We start from the raw sequence: 15,051 nt of genomic DNA, 5'->3' as shown, positions 1-15,051 counted from the left end.
TTGGCCAGATATGTCTAAAATCGGTTGAGATATGGCTAATGAAAGATTTGAAGTTTGCTTCTGCCATTTCGTAATACACTTACCTGATTTTGCACATTTAGAGGTATTTCATGATGATCTTTCAGGTTATGGAGTCAAAATTCAAAAATTCTGAAAATAGATTTTTGTGACGTCATCACTTTAGAACTCTATACTCCCCCATTTGTCATAATTTAAGGAGATAATGCAGCGTCAATATTACAACCCTATCTTCTCTACTTAGGCACCGGATATAATTTCCATGTTGATGTAGGACTTTTAAGAAAGGTCTATTTTCTTTTTTTAATTTTTGACACGAGTCTTACTTTCTTTTCCCTTTAAAACAAAGTTTAATATGTAAGCAAATTTGAAAGTAATTATTTCTTTTTTTTCTAGAATACCTGGGATACCTTTACCCTAGGATATCTAAACTTATCAAAAATCGAAATGTGAATATATCATTTATTCGAAGTTCGTCACAAAACAAACGTTATCTGCTAAAGCCTGAAATAAGAAAGCAGAAAATGCCTGATACCTGAATCAGTTGCTGGATTGGCATAAACACTGATGTGTGCACGTAACTTCTTACTTTTTCTGCCAACAGTCTGCTAGCCTTTCAGCTGTCTTAAACCATCGTTTCAAATTCATAATCACATATGGTAGTTTTGCAGGGAAATTCAAGGGAATTCAAAAGGAGAAAACGCATTTTTCTGCTTCAAAAACAGGACCGCCGGAAGCCCCCCCCCCAATAATTGTTAAACTGTTCTATTTTTCCGTTACAACAAAGTCCCGAGTTGGAGGCAGTACAATGGGCAGCCCCCCCCCCCCCATATGAAATTCGTTTCGACGGCACTGAAAAATTGTTTTCGTGAGGATAGATCCCAAAACATTTCAATGAAAAGAGGGCCTTGCTTGCCAATTAAATCGGGTTAACGGCAAATAAACACAAAGTTTTCTTTTCAATAATGCAGCTTAGCAACAGCCACAAGAAAGTGACACAAAACCAGATCGTTCAGACACCAGAGAGCAAAAAAATCATTCAAAAGCAGTTAATCGACAGAGAAAACCAGAAAAGTCGTAAACGCGAAATTCGATTTTATTAAATAAAAGCTTTATTAGTATAACTTTTATAATATAAATATTCAAGTTCTAAGAAAGAACGAAATTCTTCACCAACGGTTGTATTGTAAAGTAATATACAAAATAAAATTCTAGTGAATGAATTGGAACTTAGAAAAATAACTTAACTTTCATTTCACAACAAAATAATTTGTGCTGATCAGAGAAACGTTTTGTTTTGCAACTAACAACATTCAAAATATTCTTAAATATTTTGAAACGAGACATTTTGAGTAATGGTAATTTTCAACAAGGTACCAGATATAAAAAAGGCAACGAATTTGGCCCTTCCTGGTGCACAAATAATATGAACAAACATCGTCTAGATACATAAGTTTTCATCCAACATGAAGGGGACTTTATGGTTATACAAACAAGCTAATGACAGCCCAAACTCGAATGATTTTCACGACATGTTTAAATTTATTAATATACCGTCTGTAGCTATCAAGTGGCGTACTACAAATAATTTAAAAGGCGACTAAAAGCAAGGGTCAGTAGTAAGATTTGAATTATTCAATGCTTCCTTAAAAATTGATTAGGGCAATAAATTGTCGTATTATGCAATGCCACTACCTTACACAGCCCGCTACAGTGGAACTCTTCTAGATGTATCTTATTGTTTTATTGGCCTGTAGTAATTTCAACATGTCATATTCAGACATGCGACACCTGAAATAATGCAGACGTTCAGGCAAATGTATTTCTCTTTAAAGGATAGTAATCCAAGAAAACGTGCATACAGAGATGCCAATCAAATGAAAACGATATCAAGTGACCAACTCTTAAGAGTAAGCAACACTAACAATTAGCTAAATAAATAAATATATTCGTGCTTAAGTTTTCAACCTGATATCTAAGCAACCTATTTTGCACAAAAGCGAAATTCTATCGTTTTTGGATGCCTTTGAGCTAAGTGGTTTTGAGGAGAGTAGAATGGGTACTTTTTTAGGAGAATAAAAAATGTGGGGACCGATAGGAATCCTTGCAATGATATATTTGTATCTCACTAAGAACCATTTTTATATTTATTCAATGTTTGGACAGAGGCCCTTTCAGGAAGGAGGATTTTCGGACTAGAAATTACTGCAAACGTGTGGACGAGGATTGAATCTGAAATGGGCAACATCATCGTATCTTGTTAGGCTAGCTACACTCTTGCTGTACCTCAAAACATAAATTTTGTTTACAACGTTTGTAAAATGTGCAGTCGATCGTTAATATATATATATGTCCTAAGCTGTTACATATAACGTTGCATCAATAGATTCATACAACCAATTAAAATCCAGTGTGAATTAACAACCTCTGATAAATCTAAATTCCCAGTGCACTGTGTTTTGTGTTATAGAATTAGACATGCTAACTCATTTTTCCCAGAAAACGTCTACATACTAAAAACTTGATTTATAAAAAGTCATTTTTGTACCATCACACAAAGAGCAGCTTCCTTGAAATCTGTAGTAAGACGATTTTGGCGATGATTTCTAGTACAGGCCAACGTCTTTCTTCATGTTATCTTTCCGCCATCCAGGGATCCTTTTGAATTCCTCACGATCCATTTGAAAAATGCTCTAAAGTTATCAAGAAAGCACATTATTCATTTTTTTCAAATCTGCCAACCTTATTAAAAAGACTAAATCAAGAGGTTCGCGATGGCACTGGGCAGTTCGGGTACGTCTGGTCCTCAAACATAGGGTGATAACCAATTACCGCAGGCCAGCAAACGAGATGAAGGGTGCAACTTGTGGTACTGGGTACAGAATTGAAAATTCATTAGAAATAAATGCGGCATAATGGCTGCCAAAAATTTGATCATTCAATGCCAATTAGACCAAATTTTGAAGGGGTCCCACATGCACCATCTCTGCAAAAATTTGGAGAAAAAAATGTGGTCCCTGTTTGAGCCCAAAAAAAGTAGGATGGAATTTGTTTTGATGGTTGAAATTTTTTTTCACACACGATGCTGATTATTGTTCAATGGAATCAGCAAAAAAAATCATGGGGACGCATTGGGAAGTTGGAATTTTAGGGAATTGAAAAAGTGTTGAAACCGGCAAACTACAATTGGCGTGGAATGACCCTCATGGATATAGTGTGTCAGATTTTCGGGACTCACTTTGGAGCTGCTCCTAATTAATGATAGCTATCACAGAAATAAGTTGCTTTCAGCGATACAAATCGCCCTTGTGAAATAGGGCTTAAATGAGCCATAAACAATAATTTTTTGGAAACATTAGCAAAAAAGATAAAACATCAATAGGGACTTGAATTTAATCTGTTATCTATTGAATAGTTGAACAATGCATTTCTGTCCGAGATCTTAACAGTTACTCATTTCTATAGAAATTTTAAAAGAACAGAAAATCTCGCAAGATAGTGCAAATCAGCAGGGACTGCTTTAATTACGGAGAACACGCTTCACGACCTACCGAGTGCACGGTTGGGAACAAACCTTAGCCTTGCCCGTAAAAACGATAATTAAGGAAAAAAAACTCACATAAAAATCTTCATCAGAGAGGTAAGATTCTAATCTCGATGGATTCACACCCTCTGGCAGCGGTCGTTGAATTAGTTCTTCGATTGAGAAGTATTCTCTGAAAAAAGATTTCAATCAATCAGTTAACTGTCTTCAAAACTAACTTTGAAAAACTAGAAAACTTTTGTACCAAATAATTTTGTCGAGGCTCGATGTTCTTGTTTTTTCGGATGAATTGAAGCTCTGGTTTCCTACATATTGTTTTTATTTCAGCATTTTTTTTCTACATTTAAACACTAAAAAGTTGTTTTAAGACCGGCCAAGAACTGTTTTGCATGACATTTTGAGCTGATAAAATCTTACCTGTTTTACTAACACAAACGAACATGTTCAAAACACGTTGCTTTACCTTCGAATTATTCAACTGAGGTTTGTTGTTGTTAACGAAATAATTCTGGAAGGAAGGATGCATTGACATTGCCAAAGGAAGGAACATTTTATTCTGTCAGACATCATGATAAAGACGAAGCCCGAGAACTCTTATGAACCGCATTCGTATCCTATACCTAGCTGACACTGTTTTGATTTTCTCTGATTAGGTTTAATTTTTTCGTATCTTTATATTTAATTGACGTTTTCTTCTTATCGTAACTTGTGCGAGTTTGATTCTTTTTAGCATAAGTTAAATAAAGTCCTCTTTTCTCGGAATTAGAATCTTTAGATTTTTAATTTTGAACTTTTTGGTAACTCTAACTTGTCAGCGTTGGAGAGGGAGCGTCATATAATTGCTATCTCTCTGTCTCCGACCCCGAATTTGGACCCTGTGGCAGGTTCATTTTCTACAGCATGTTCTTATACAGTGTGTTCTTACGGATAAAAAGTGTGTAGAAGAGAATTCTAATTCATACGACAAGAAGGGAGGAAGATAGTTTAAAAACAAATACTTTAAAAATTAAAGATCTTACCTGGTAAAGCCCTCCAGTTTCTTCGAGAGTAATTGCAACTTATCACTGTCTTCTCTACCATCCTATTGAGAAATGAAAAGTTTTTAAGAAGGCTTGAAAATAAGTGGGACAAGAGATTTTGGAAACAATAATTTTTTTATTAAAAACAGGTTATCACCAAAGTTTTCTTATATGATTTAAAAATGCAGAAATTTTAACACTCAATTTTATGACCTATCCTGTCAAGAGGTTCTGTGTCGAATCCATACTTTGAAGAGGGTATATATTGCCGTATCTGCCCCTAGTAAGCAAAGGGGTATCTGTTTCAAAATTATCGCACGGATGGACCAGATAACGAAAACAAATTGTCAAAACCCCTTTTATTGCAAAGTTGACTGCACAACATGAATAAATATTGTTATTATTTTACAAATTGAGTCCTTGATAGAACAAAATTATTACAACTGTTGTATTTTTTTAAATAATTCTATAAACTCTCTTCATTTAATTGCAAGAAGCGTAAAGAAAAACTGATTAAAATAAGAAGAAACGAGTGGCGTCGCTAGCTCGAAAAAACTAGGGTGGACAAAAATAAATTTTCTCGGCCTCGCCCTTCAGACTCTTGGAAAATCCATTTTCAGTAATTTTATCTATTTTGAAATTTTTTGACAAGCAACTTTCTCAAGCAGCAACTTTCGTGACGGTGGCTTGTTTAACAGTGCGGAAATCGAAATTGATCTGATCAGCCCAACCCCCCCCCCCACCCCAAAGTTTTTTCAAAGGATTTCGAGAAATTAAAAAATCGACTTCTGGGAAATCTGGGGTGGACATGTCCATCCCAGTCCACCCTGTGGCGATGCCACTGATAGACACCTCCATCTGTCATTTAAGATCACTTTTAAGTATCATAAATTCTAATATCATGATACATAAACTAACATTCTTTAACAGGATAGTTCACTCTATGTGAATTTAGTATCCCTTGACCTGTCAAACTACTTAAACAAACAAAATTGGTAACGCTTGCTGCTCTGTGTGTGCTACTATGGTGTTTTAACCTATGTTGGTCTAATCTTTTTCGTTTACCAATTCTCAATGCTTACTCTTCTCGTATATCAGTGTCTGTGTGCGTGCAAAAGGCAGTAGCATCACGTTGAGAAGACACCAAAGACATTTTCCAAAACAGTTGTGTCAGACATTAGCATTCTAGAAACTGTAAAAAGGCCGGGGTAAATTATCGAAATGCCTCCTCCCTAGAAGAGGGCCCACCCGAATAAACCCTTCACCCTGAAAATAAAAATTGTCAATAAGCCCTCACTTTCGAAAAAGTTACACCCCCCCCCCCTCCCCATATGACAGTCTTGGCCTATTGATAAGCGCCAACGGGGGCCTAATCGAGATACAACAAAAAAATACACCAATTTAGATCATGGTAAATAAACCCGTTCAGCGGAGATCCCCACTCAAAATTAAAAGTCTCAATCAAATCATCCCCAAGCTTAAATCTTTAAAGAGGTTATTCGTAGGATTACTGTAGCTTTTTCTATGATATTGTTAGCATGTTCACGTCACTTGTAATTGATAGCCTAAACTTCCCGCAACAAAACGGCCCCGAATAGAAGCTAGGCCAAAATCTTTAGCCGAGAAGACAAGAAAACACACAGCTGTGTTCAAATTGGATATCGTAAAATATAAGAAAATCGAGAAGAGAATTATATAAGAAAGGATACATGGTCACGACAATGTAAAACGTGCAGCTATGAAAGCAACGAAAAAAGTGGGAAAGAACATCAATCAGCCAGATCTGACTCACAAACTTGGAGAGATGAATGGTGACCCACCTCCCCCTTCGTTTAGCTGGTTAAGATTGTGTATTCGAAGATAAAACATCTTGACTCGTTTGATATACAACTGTTGCTGGCAAGTGCGCAACAGCCCAGAAATTAACGGTTGCTAGACTAACTTTTGCCTATTGGAAAAAAAATGAATAATTGTGATACATGCTATACGTGAATGTAATCGGGTGGTATGACTGAGTATGGAAAGCATCATTCGCGATGAAACCAAACCCTTTCAAATGGCATTGGCAATGGATGAGAATGTCTTTAACAACATTGATATCACAAGCATAAACGTATTTGAAATCTTCCTAGATTGATTCTTCATTTCTTTATTTTTTGCATTAGGGTATATAAAACGATTTATACAAATAATTGAGATTTCGTTTTTGCAACCTGCAACAATTACCGCATGTTACTACTAACCACATGAATGCAATCAATTTTATTGGAATAGAATATCATATGACACAAGTTAATTTCACCAGTCTCTACTTTAATCAACAAAGTGGCATTCAGCATCAACAAAACACCGACATTTACAAAATATAAACAACAATTAAGGTCAAAATTTCCCATGTTGATTATAAAATAAATTGCAAATCATAAACTTTTCTCATTATCATCGTAAATTGCTGTGAAATAAACAGACTTGAAATCTTTTGAAAATTTAACAGAAGATGATGGTTCGTTAAGCGGCGTGGCCCCATAAAATTAAGTGAAAGGGAAAAGAATTGGGGATGGGAGTGGGGAGGGGGAGGGGCAATTATCCGATCATAATCCTGCCCTGACCATGTCACGGATCTCCTTTTCGAACCAGAAGCAGGGTATCGTTTGGCTTTTTAACAGGCAATGTTGTGGTAGATATATTTGTATTACGTAAAGACGAAAGTTTTCCAAATAGTTTCAAAACCGCGACAACAAAGGAGATGATATATGATAGAATTCATGTGACTGCTGTTAAAAGGGATTTTAGTTAACAACATTTTTGCAATTTTAGCCACAATTTCTCATACATAAGCATACTTGTGGATAGAACATAGATTTTTAAGCTGTCTCAAATCACAACAAGGTACAGATTTCGATAAACTGTTAGCAATTTAGAATATCCCCTCTAATTTCCAGGATCTACATTTCGCTATAGACGAGGCATTTAGATTTGGGCGTATACTATAATTTGAGTCACGCATGTTGAATCCGGCCACATGCCGCTGAACAAGACCTGCCCAAAGTTTACCATGTCCATATTCATTATAGCAATAAGGTTTTGCAGGAGTGCTCAATGTGGTATTAAACATTGTTTGTGCATCCATGAATTCTTGTTTTGACACGAGTTTCGTAAAAGCTGATAAATTTTCGGCTGAAATCTCTGAATAAAGAAGTGAATGAAATCTCCACTGTGTTTACATACATCACTAGAAATTCTAGATAGTAGCACAATGCAAAGCAAAATGGTAGATGATCAGTAACTAACTGGTCCCAATCGAATTCACGTGAGCTATATGCATCGGGGCATGTGCCCGTGCGTCTCAGCAACCATGTTAGCACTAATTCCCACGAAAATAAAACAAGAACGTAACAAAGATTCCTTAAAACTGCACAAAACCTTCCTTTAAACTTTTTCAAGTATATAACTTCAACGAGCAGGCTTCCAACTCCATACATAATAACGATAAACACTCGGTATCTCCCGTGGAGTATTGTTTGACATTCGGAAAGGACTTGAGAATCATGTATCGCCGAACGTCGGAAATATTTTTCATACAAAACGGCATGTATACAGTAAATGAACATTCGCTTGAGAAAATCCATGGCCTTTCGTTGGGTACGACGACCTCTGTAGATCCTCAGGAGTTTATAACCGATCACTTAGTAGGCCTAGCGAGCACTTAGCCCACGAAATGATTAAAGTTTCCACCAAAACAGAAGCTGTAGCGAGTCGTTAAGATGAAGCAGGCACGCGGAAACAGTAAACGAGGCACCTTTTTGCGATTATAAGAACTTGTATATTGCTAAATAGCGACGCGAACTAGGACATTGCCTAAATCCACAACCTCACTTCTTCGACATGCTCCACAGGCTAACAGCTTGTCTTGACAATTGATCTTATTATTTACAAGGCCCTTTGCTCGTGACAATCATTAAACAATTCACATTGTTTTGAAATCCTTTGATGAAAGCATAGGGAACAGATGAAGCGACTTTGTTTTCACGGAAGTGAGTTGAATAGCAGTCGTCAAAGAAAACCAGGCAGCCGTTACTTTCTTTACACTCTTTTTAAATATGATTAGGTAATAATCAAATAATAATAATAATTAGAAGTAACGATACGTTATGAAATGCATGCGCTTGAGGAAAGGAAAAATGCCAAAGTTAAGTTGTATGATGGCGGTACACAGAAATGGACAAAGACAAACACAAGAAGTACTTGATTATCACAAGGATATCAACAATAACAGAACAAAACAGCTTAGTAACACAACTTATAAGCTGCCAAACTCCAGGTGTAGAGACAAAGTTTATTTTGAGAATTTTAGGAATTTTTGCCTGTAATAGAACAGAAGCTTTCAAAATTCCCATCTTTATACAGAAGGCTAGGTTCGCCATGAATAAATTTATTCCCCACATGCACAAGCAGAAGACTATGTTCAGGAAGTTTTTCAAAGTGTACAGCCTACAGTACAATACCTTGATATCAAATAGAGAAATGGTAATAAAACCATGACAAATGGGCCTAGCTATTTTCTATTATTCACCTCAAGAGATAGTTGCTACTATTCACATCTATTCTGCATCTGCAACTGCATCTATTCACAATTTTACCTGGGCCAGACCATCGCAATCGCGTCAGTCAACTCGAGACAGCTTTGACCACAGGAAGTGAAGCCGGGAAAAATATCATTTGTACGGCAAGAACGGAGAGGTGCTGTACAAACAATGTTATGAAACGTGCGAAATTAAGCAAAGAATTCAGGCGAAAATTAAGTTTTAAGTGATTAAACTGTAAAATATGAAACACCTACGAACGTGAATAATTGAATTTCAAGGAAAATGGGAAGGTAATGCATAATTCTTGGCATTAATAGTGATGGTACCGATCGTTGTTTTTGGAGGATCTACAGTCTTTTTTGCAGTCTCTAAACATTTTTAAGCAAAATGGTTAGGAGGCATGCTATCGCATGCAATAATAACATTATATATTTAAAATGGGTAGCCTATAATAATTTATCTACAAAGAGAAAAATTCTTTATAATAGGGCTCACTGTCAAAGTAACGTAAAAATTAAATTCAAAAGCTAAAAGAAAAAAGTACATAAAAGCATCAGATTAAGAACAAGTAGATTGAAATTCAGGCTGGCTGTTCTTGATTTGTTCTTAAATCATTAGGGTGCAAGCAGTGCTAATGTGATCTAGGGGAGGGGAGGGGCCGAGGGGGTGTTCAGGCAGGGCAGACCGGTTTTGCCACTTGGAAGGATTTGTCCCTTTCTTCGGGAATTTTGGTCGATTAGAAGGAAAAGGGGAGAAATTATAAATATGAAGATTTAAGAAGAGTTTTCTAAGAAATTGGGATGTAATTTCTGATTTAAAAATTAGAAAATGGGGTTGTTAGTCAGTAAGTGGGCCAATTACATAGGAAGATCCATTATTTCACCCCACGTTTCACCCACACATTTTTTGTGTTGGAAAGTGATCCAACGTTCGTGGTCAAACGATCCAACATATCATCCTCCGCGCAGAACGAAAAAGGACTGGGTAAAAGGTCGCGCTGAAGGCTGCACAGTTTCGCAACATTTAGATCCGAAAAACGAAAGGCAATCACCGCCTTATCTTTTAGGACGAGCGTTGCATCTCTCATCAAAGCCGTGGCCTAAATTCGCCCCCTTGCACTTTCTTGAAGCTCCTCGGTGGCGCTTTATGGCTCTTCTCGTGCACAGAATTCGTTTTATTTCGCTATATTTTCAATAATTAGTGTAATTGATTGTAAGCAAACGAAACCAGCCCGAGAAAATAACAATGATGAGATGGGATGATTGAGTTTTGGTGCTCTTTAACCAACTGCGCGGGCGCAGAGGAACAATGTTGGCTGAGGTTGGCAAGCGGTCAATCAGTTTCATCCATTGACTGCTTTTGTCTCTGTTTTAACCCTATCCAGGTTGGGGAGGGGGGCTCGTTCAGTGCTCTACATTACTTAATTAATCGAGCAGTGCTCTACATTGGTAGACTCAACTAGCACGTTGCTTTTTGGCTTTTAGTTTCTATTTATATGAAGTATAAATTTTTTTAAAAAAAATTAAAAAAATTAAATTGGAGGGAATTTGGCTGTTTTTTCACAGTGGTCAAGGACAACATTTAAGGAATCTTTTGATGCACTTAACTCATCTAACAGTTTATTGCATATTTAGAGATAATTCGTGGTGTTCTATCAAGTAATGTGGTACAAAATTACAATTTCTAGAAATATATTTTTATGATTGTGTATATTTCTATTGTCACTACGGAAGTTTCGCTTCGGAAGTTACAAAAAGTTTCGAAATTAAAGAAGGGGAAGTGTTGAAACTGAACAAGGGTAAATGTTCAAACCGAAAAAGGGAAAGTGTTCAAACTACACAGAAAAAATAAAGCTCGTGTGTTCAAAACAACGCCAGGAACAATTTCTTCAGTAAGTTGAAAGCGAAAATAACAGGGAAATTTAGTAATAGGGAAATAGGTATTAATAAGTATTTGTCGCCCTTTTGAAAGCAATTTTAAGTAAAGAGAAGGATATTTTCGGGAAACTGATCGAGCAAAAAGTGGGTGAGGTGCAAATTGGATGAGACATCTTTCTTTGCCTACAAGTTTGAAAGTTCGCCGAAAAAACATCCCACGGGCCGAAGATGGCATAAAACTCCTTGTTTTTGAAATTAAATTTGTTCGGGGGACTCACAACATTGTTCAAAGTTACATTTTATTTTACAATAGGGCCTCAGCTTGTTCTACATTGCTCTTAACTTCTGACCAATTTTGAGGCTCATGTTCTTAAAAAATTGCTCTTATTGAAAATGAGTGCATCATTTTCGTCTAAGCAAATGAAGAACTTTCAGGTAAATTGTCGCTATAGAAAATATTTTTAGGACCAAATGATTCAGAATAGATAAATTAAAAGATTAACAAAACGATTCAATTTAATTTCAACATTGTTTGTGAAAAAAATTATCTAAAAAAGGACGCGACTCACTTTCCATCATGAATGCTTGCCCTTCCCCTTAGCTTCAACACCTCCAGAGAGTAAAGCCCTGGCCAAACGAGCAAACATTTCACCCAACATTTCACCCAACATTTGGCACAACCGTTTTTGGGATACTCGGATTGAGTCCAAGACAACCTAAGCCTGCCTTCCCTGATCTTGAAAGCAACGCTTTTCTTTTCCCCAAAACTCTATTCATCTCCTTTACGGCTTCGTCGTACTCATCTTTACTCACTAAATCTCTTTCTTCGTACTCTTCCATTATCCAATATTCTTCAGTCGTCCAAATCAAGTCTACGCTCTTCTTCTTACAATTCTGATCTCTGCTTCACGAACTCAAACTTGGCGTGCAGCGCTATTCACATTTATAATTTTTTTACAGCGCTTGCCTGAAGCTAACAAATGTTGGGCAACCCGGCCAAACGAGCCAACAACGCCCAACAACACCTTGAACAATGGGGATTATTTTAATCACCATCCAACAGCCTCCAACGGTTTTGAGCAGTTTTAAATCGATCCAACATTTCACCCAAACATCAAAGACATTTCACACCTGATAATTTTATTTGAGCTGATATTGCAAATTGGGGGGGGGGCATCGTATATTCTTAAAATGGAATTCATTACTTTATTAGGCCCCCTTAACCACGAGGCCCTGGTACATTTTGCCCTAAACCTCTCCCCCATTTCGGCTGCCCTGTTTATTGTGCCTGGAATTATAGTGCCTCCCCATACCCAAATTTACATGTTACGCCCTTTCCCTTTATCTTTGTTCAAAACAAAATATACCAGAAATAATAAGATTTATAGGGCTGGATACAGGGTTCAAGCATGGGGGCGTACTCCCTCCGATGGAGATAATCTCCGACGAGGCGAAACCAAAGATAGGGGTCTAGGGCCTAGAAGACGTACACACCCACGTGTAGGTGGAAAGTATATTCTATATGGGGTACTTTTTGACAGTTTGGGCAAAATAGGTTCTGAATTAGGTTCTTAATTTCTACCGAGTAGGTTTTGTTGTTGATTATCAGAAAGTAGCATTAAATCTGGTGTTTTCTTCATTCTAAAAATTTATCAGTGTACCGATGTTGGCAAAAGTCCACCAAATATATTTCATCGATGATATAGAACTTCATAAAATAGCAGGCCCATAGACAGCTAAACTGGATTGGGGGGGGCATGGATAGAAATATAGCTTTTTCTAAACCTGCCTTACGAAATACTGTCAGATCAAGCTGCGCTTATAAGATCTTCAAGCAAAATTATTGGGGGGCATTGCCCCCTGTCCCCAGTGTCTACGGGCCTGCAAAATAGTAGCAATAATTGTTTTATAATAACTGTTCAAATTTAATATACGTTGTGCATTATCAGTGTTATTTTAACAATTCAATTTTCTTTCATCGTTCTTGTTTTTGGCAACAAAGTATATAGATTAAATGGTTAAACCCCACATATAAGAACCTGTTGGAAATTGTTTGGCTAAATAGGCTCTTATATTTTGAACTTGCTTCTGTTGACAAGCAGATCATCTGAAGTTTTGACAAGCACAGACGCTTAAAAAATGTTGCACTTTGTTTTAAAAAATAAGCCCTTCGATAAGATGCTTGATTCAAAGCTTGATGAGGTCACTGTCTTTCAGTTTGAACGTCAACTTTACGAGGTGTTTTCGTTGGCCTTTTCGGTACTTTTAATTTGTACCCGCATGTTTATGCCCATTAACAGATATCAAATTTTAGCTGCGGTGATTTTACGCTTTAAAATGTACAACAAGCATTGACATTAATGGAAACATCTTTTAAATTCAAGAATACATTAACGATTTATTTGACTATTCGTAACGAGATTCTATAATATTTGCTACTAGGAAAATGAAAAGAAGAGCAATAAGTCATAAAAACATTGGCTGTTAATATAAAACTTCTTGAGAGAGATGACAGCGGATAGAAAATATATTGATCAAGATGTATTGATCAAGATGCATTGATGGGGCGTCTCTAGAACTGGAAAACCGGGTGCTAATCTGGACAGTAGTTGTGGGACTGAACCCTAAATCTTATAATCGCTCCAATTGCTATCGTATAATTTCACGCATTTTGAAATGCCCAATAATATTGGCTAAACATCGTTCACTAGAGTTTTTGAAAGCAATTATCCCCTTTATTATCATTGACAACGAAATTAACATATTCAGGTCAAATTTTGCCATCACTTAAAATTTTCTCGAAACAGCGTTAAACACGCAGAGAACTGTTGCAAAAGTGAAATATGTATAAAATTCAGTTCTCACTGTAATAGATAATTCAACGTGGAACGAGGGCAAACAGCCCTGAAATAAGAGCAGCTGATTACCATTCAACTCAAAGGAAAATAAAGATCTGTTTGAAAACATCTGCATACGTACTTTTGCATAACAAGCAATCAAAGTTTTATATAGCGTGTACTTATCAGACTGACCTGCAGTTGTTTCTACTACGCATATTCTTTGTCTATTTCCTATTGCTGTCTTATGGCTACAAATTAACTTAGTGCAAAGAACCTAAACTCTCTATATCTTGGTGTTTTCTTTCTGTGAGATTAAGGGCAACCTTCAAAAGCCACAATCCAGGTCAAACATTTTCGGATATGAAATATGGGAGGGTTTAGTGTTTGAAAATAACTACGTGAAAAAATGGGCACAGCTGCGCTGAACTTTGAAAAAAATACAGTCCTTTGAAAAACATTATTCATTCTGTGGCCATTTTCCAAATTGAGATTAAAAAATTGAGGTAGTCTGCTTAGCTTGCTGTAGAGACAGCGGTACACGAAATCTGCGGAATACAGACACTTGCTTGAGGCTGCCCAGGAAAAACAATGAGCATAGTCTTTCTCGTTTAGAGGTGCAAAAGTATGGAACAGCAATCCAGCATAAGAAGAAAAGGCCATCTCAATATATGCCTTCAATGGCCTTATATCATAACGTATTTTAGGTATCTAATATTTCAGTCTTCGACTATGATTTGGGTTACATATTTCTTATTACTAGTTAATCAATTTTGCTACCCACCTAAATATTCGAATTGAAAATGAAATAAAAGGATTTAAGGACTATCGGTACTTTGCATTAAATCATCAAAAGACGAAACCTTGCCTATAACTGGTAGTAAGCTCAAACGGCAAGTTCGCAAAATACTAAAATACCCCCCCCCCCCCCCTTCCAGCCATTCATGAAAGCACTTTTTTGCTTTGCAAATGGGCTTTTAAAAAAAACGAAAGACAAACCTCAATTTGGATTTCCGTGATATCTTCTTGCACAATCCAGTAAGGGAACAGGTGAGTAAATTGTTCAGGTTCAAGTCCAGCATCAACAACGTAACAGTGCGACAATGGGCGTCCAACCTCTGTTATGATATGAACAAATGAGCATTAAGATTTCTAAAGAGGTAAAGCAAA

The 15,051-nt window shown here is 36.7% G+C and overlaps 1 protein-coding gene across 1 annotated transcript in view; it reads right to left on the bottom strand.

Moving 5' to 3' along the window:
- Nucleotides 1-1,096: 1,096 nt before the first annotated feature.
- The window catches only part of LOC135681660 (uncharacterized), a 45,218-nt gene continuing 31,263 nt past the window's right edge, over nt 1,097-15,051 (bottom strand). The window contains exons 20-23 of the mRNA XM_089111888.1: nt 14,881-14,999; nt 4,582-4,643; nt 3,638-3,734; nt 1,097-2,711 (exon numbers count right to left, since the gene is read on the bottom strand). Of these exons, the coding sequence (XP_088968014.1) occupies nt 2,625-2,711; nt 3,638-3,734; nt 4,582-4,643; nt 14,881-14,999 (365 nt within the window). The 3' untranslated portion in view covers nt 1,097-2,624. The remainder of the gene's footprint in view (nt 2,712-3,637; nt 3,735-4,581; nt 4,644-14,880; nt 15,000-15,051) is intronic.

This window comes from Rhopilema esculentum, chromosome 12 (genome assembly GCF_057945365.1).
Source record: "Rhopilema esculentum isolate cy_ngs chromosome 12, ASM5794536v1, whole genome shotgun sequence".
Classification (NCBI taxonomy): Eukaryota; Metazoa; Cnidaria; class Scyphozoa; order Rhizostomeae; family Rhizostomatidae; genus Rhopilema; species Rhopilema esculentum.
This window is presented reverse-complemented; position numbering and strand designations above follow the sequence as displayed.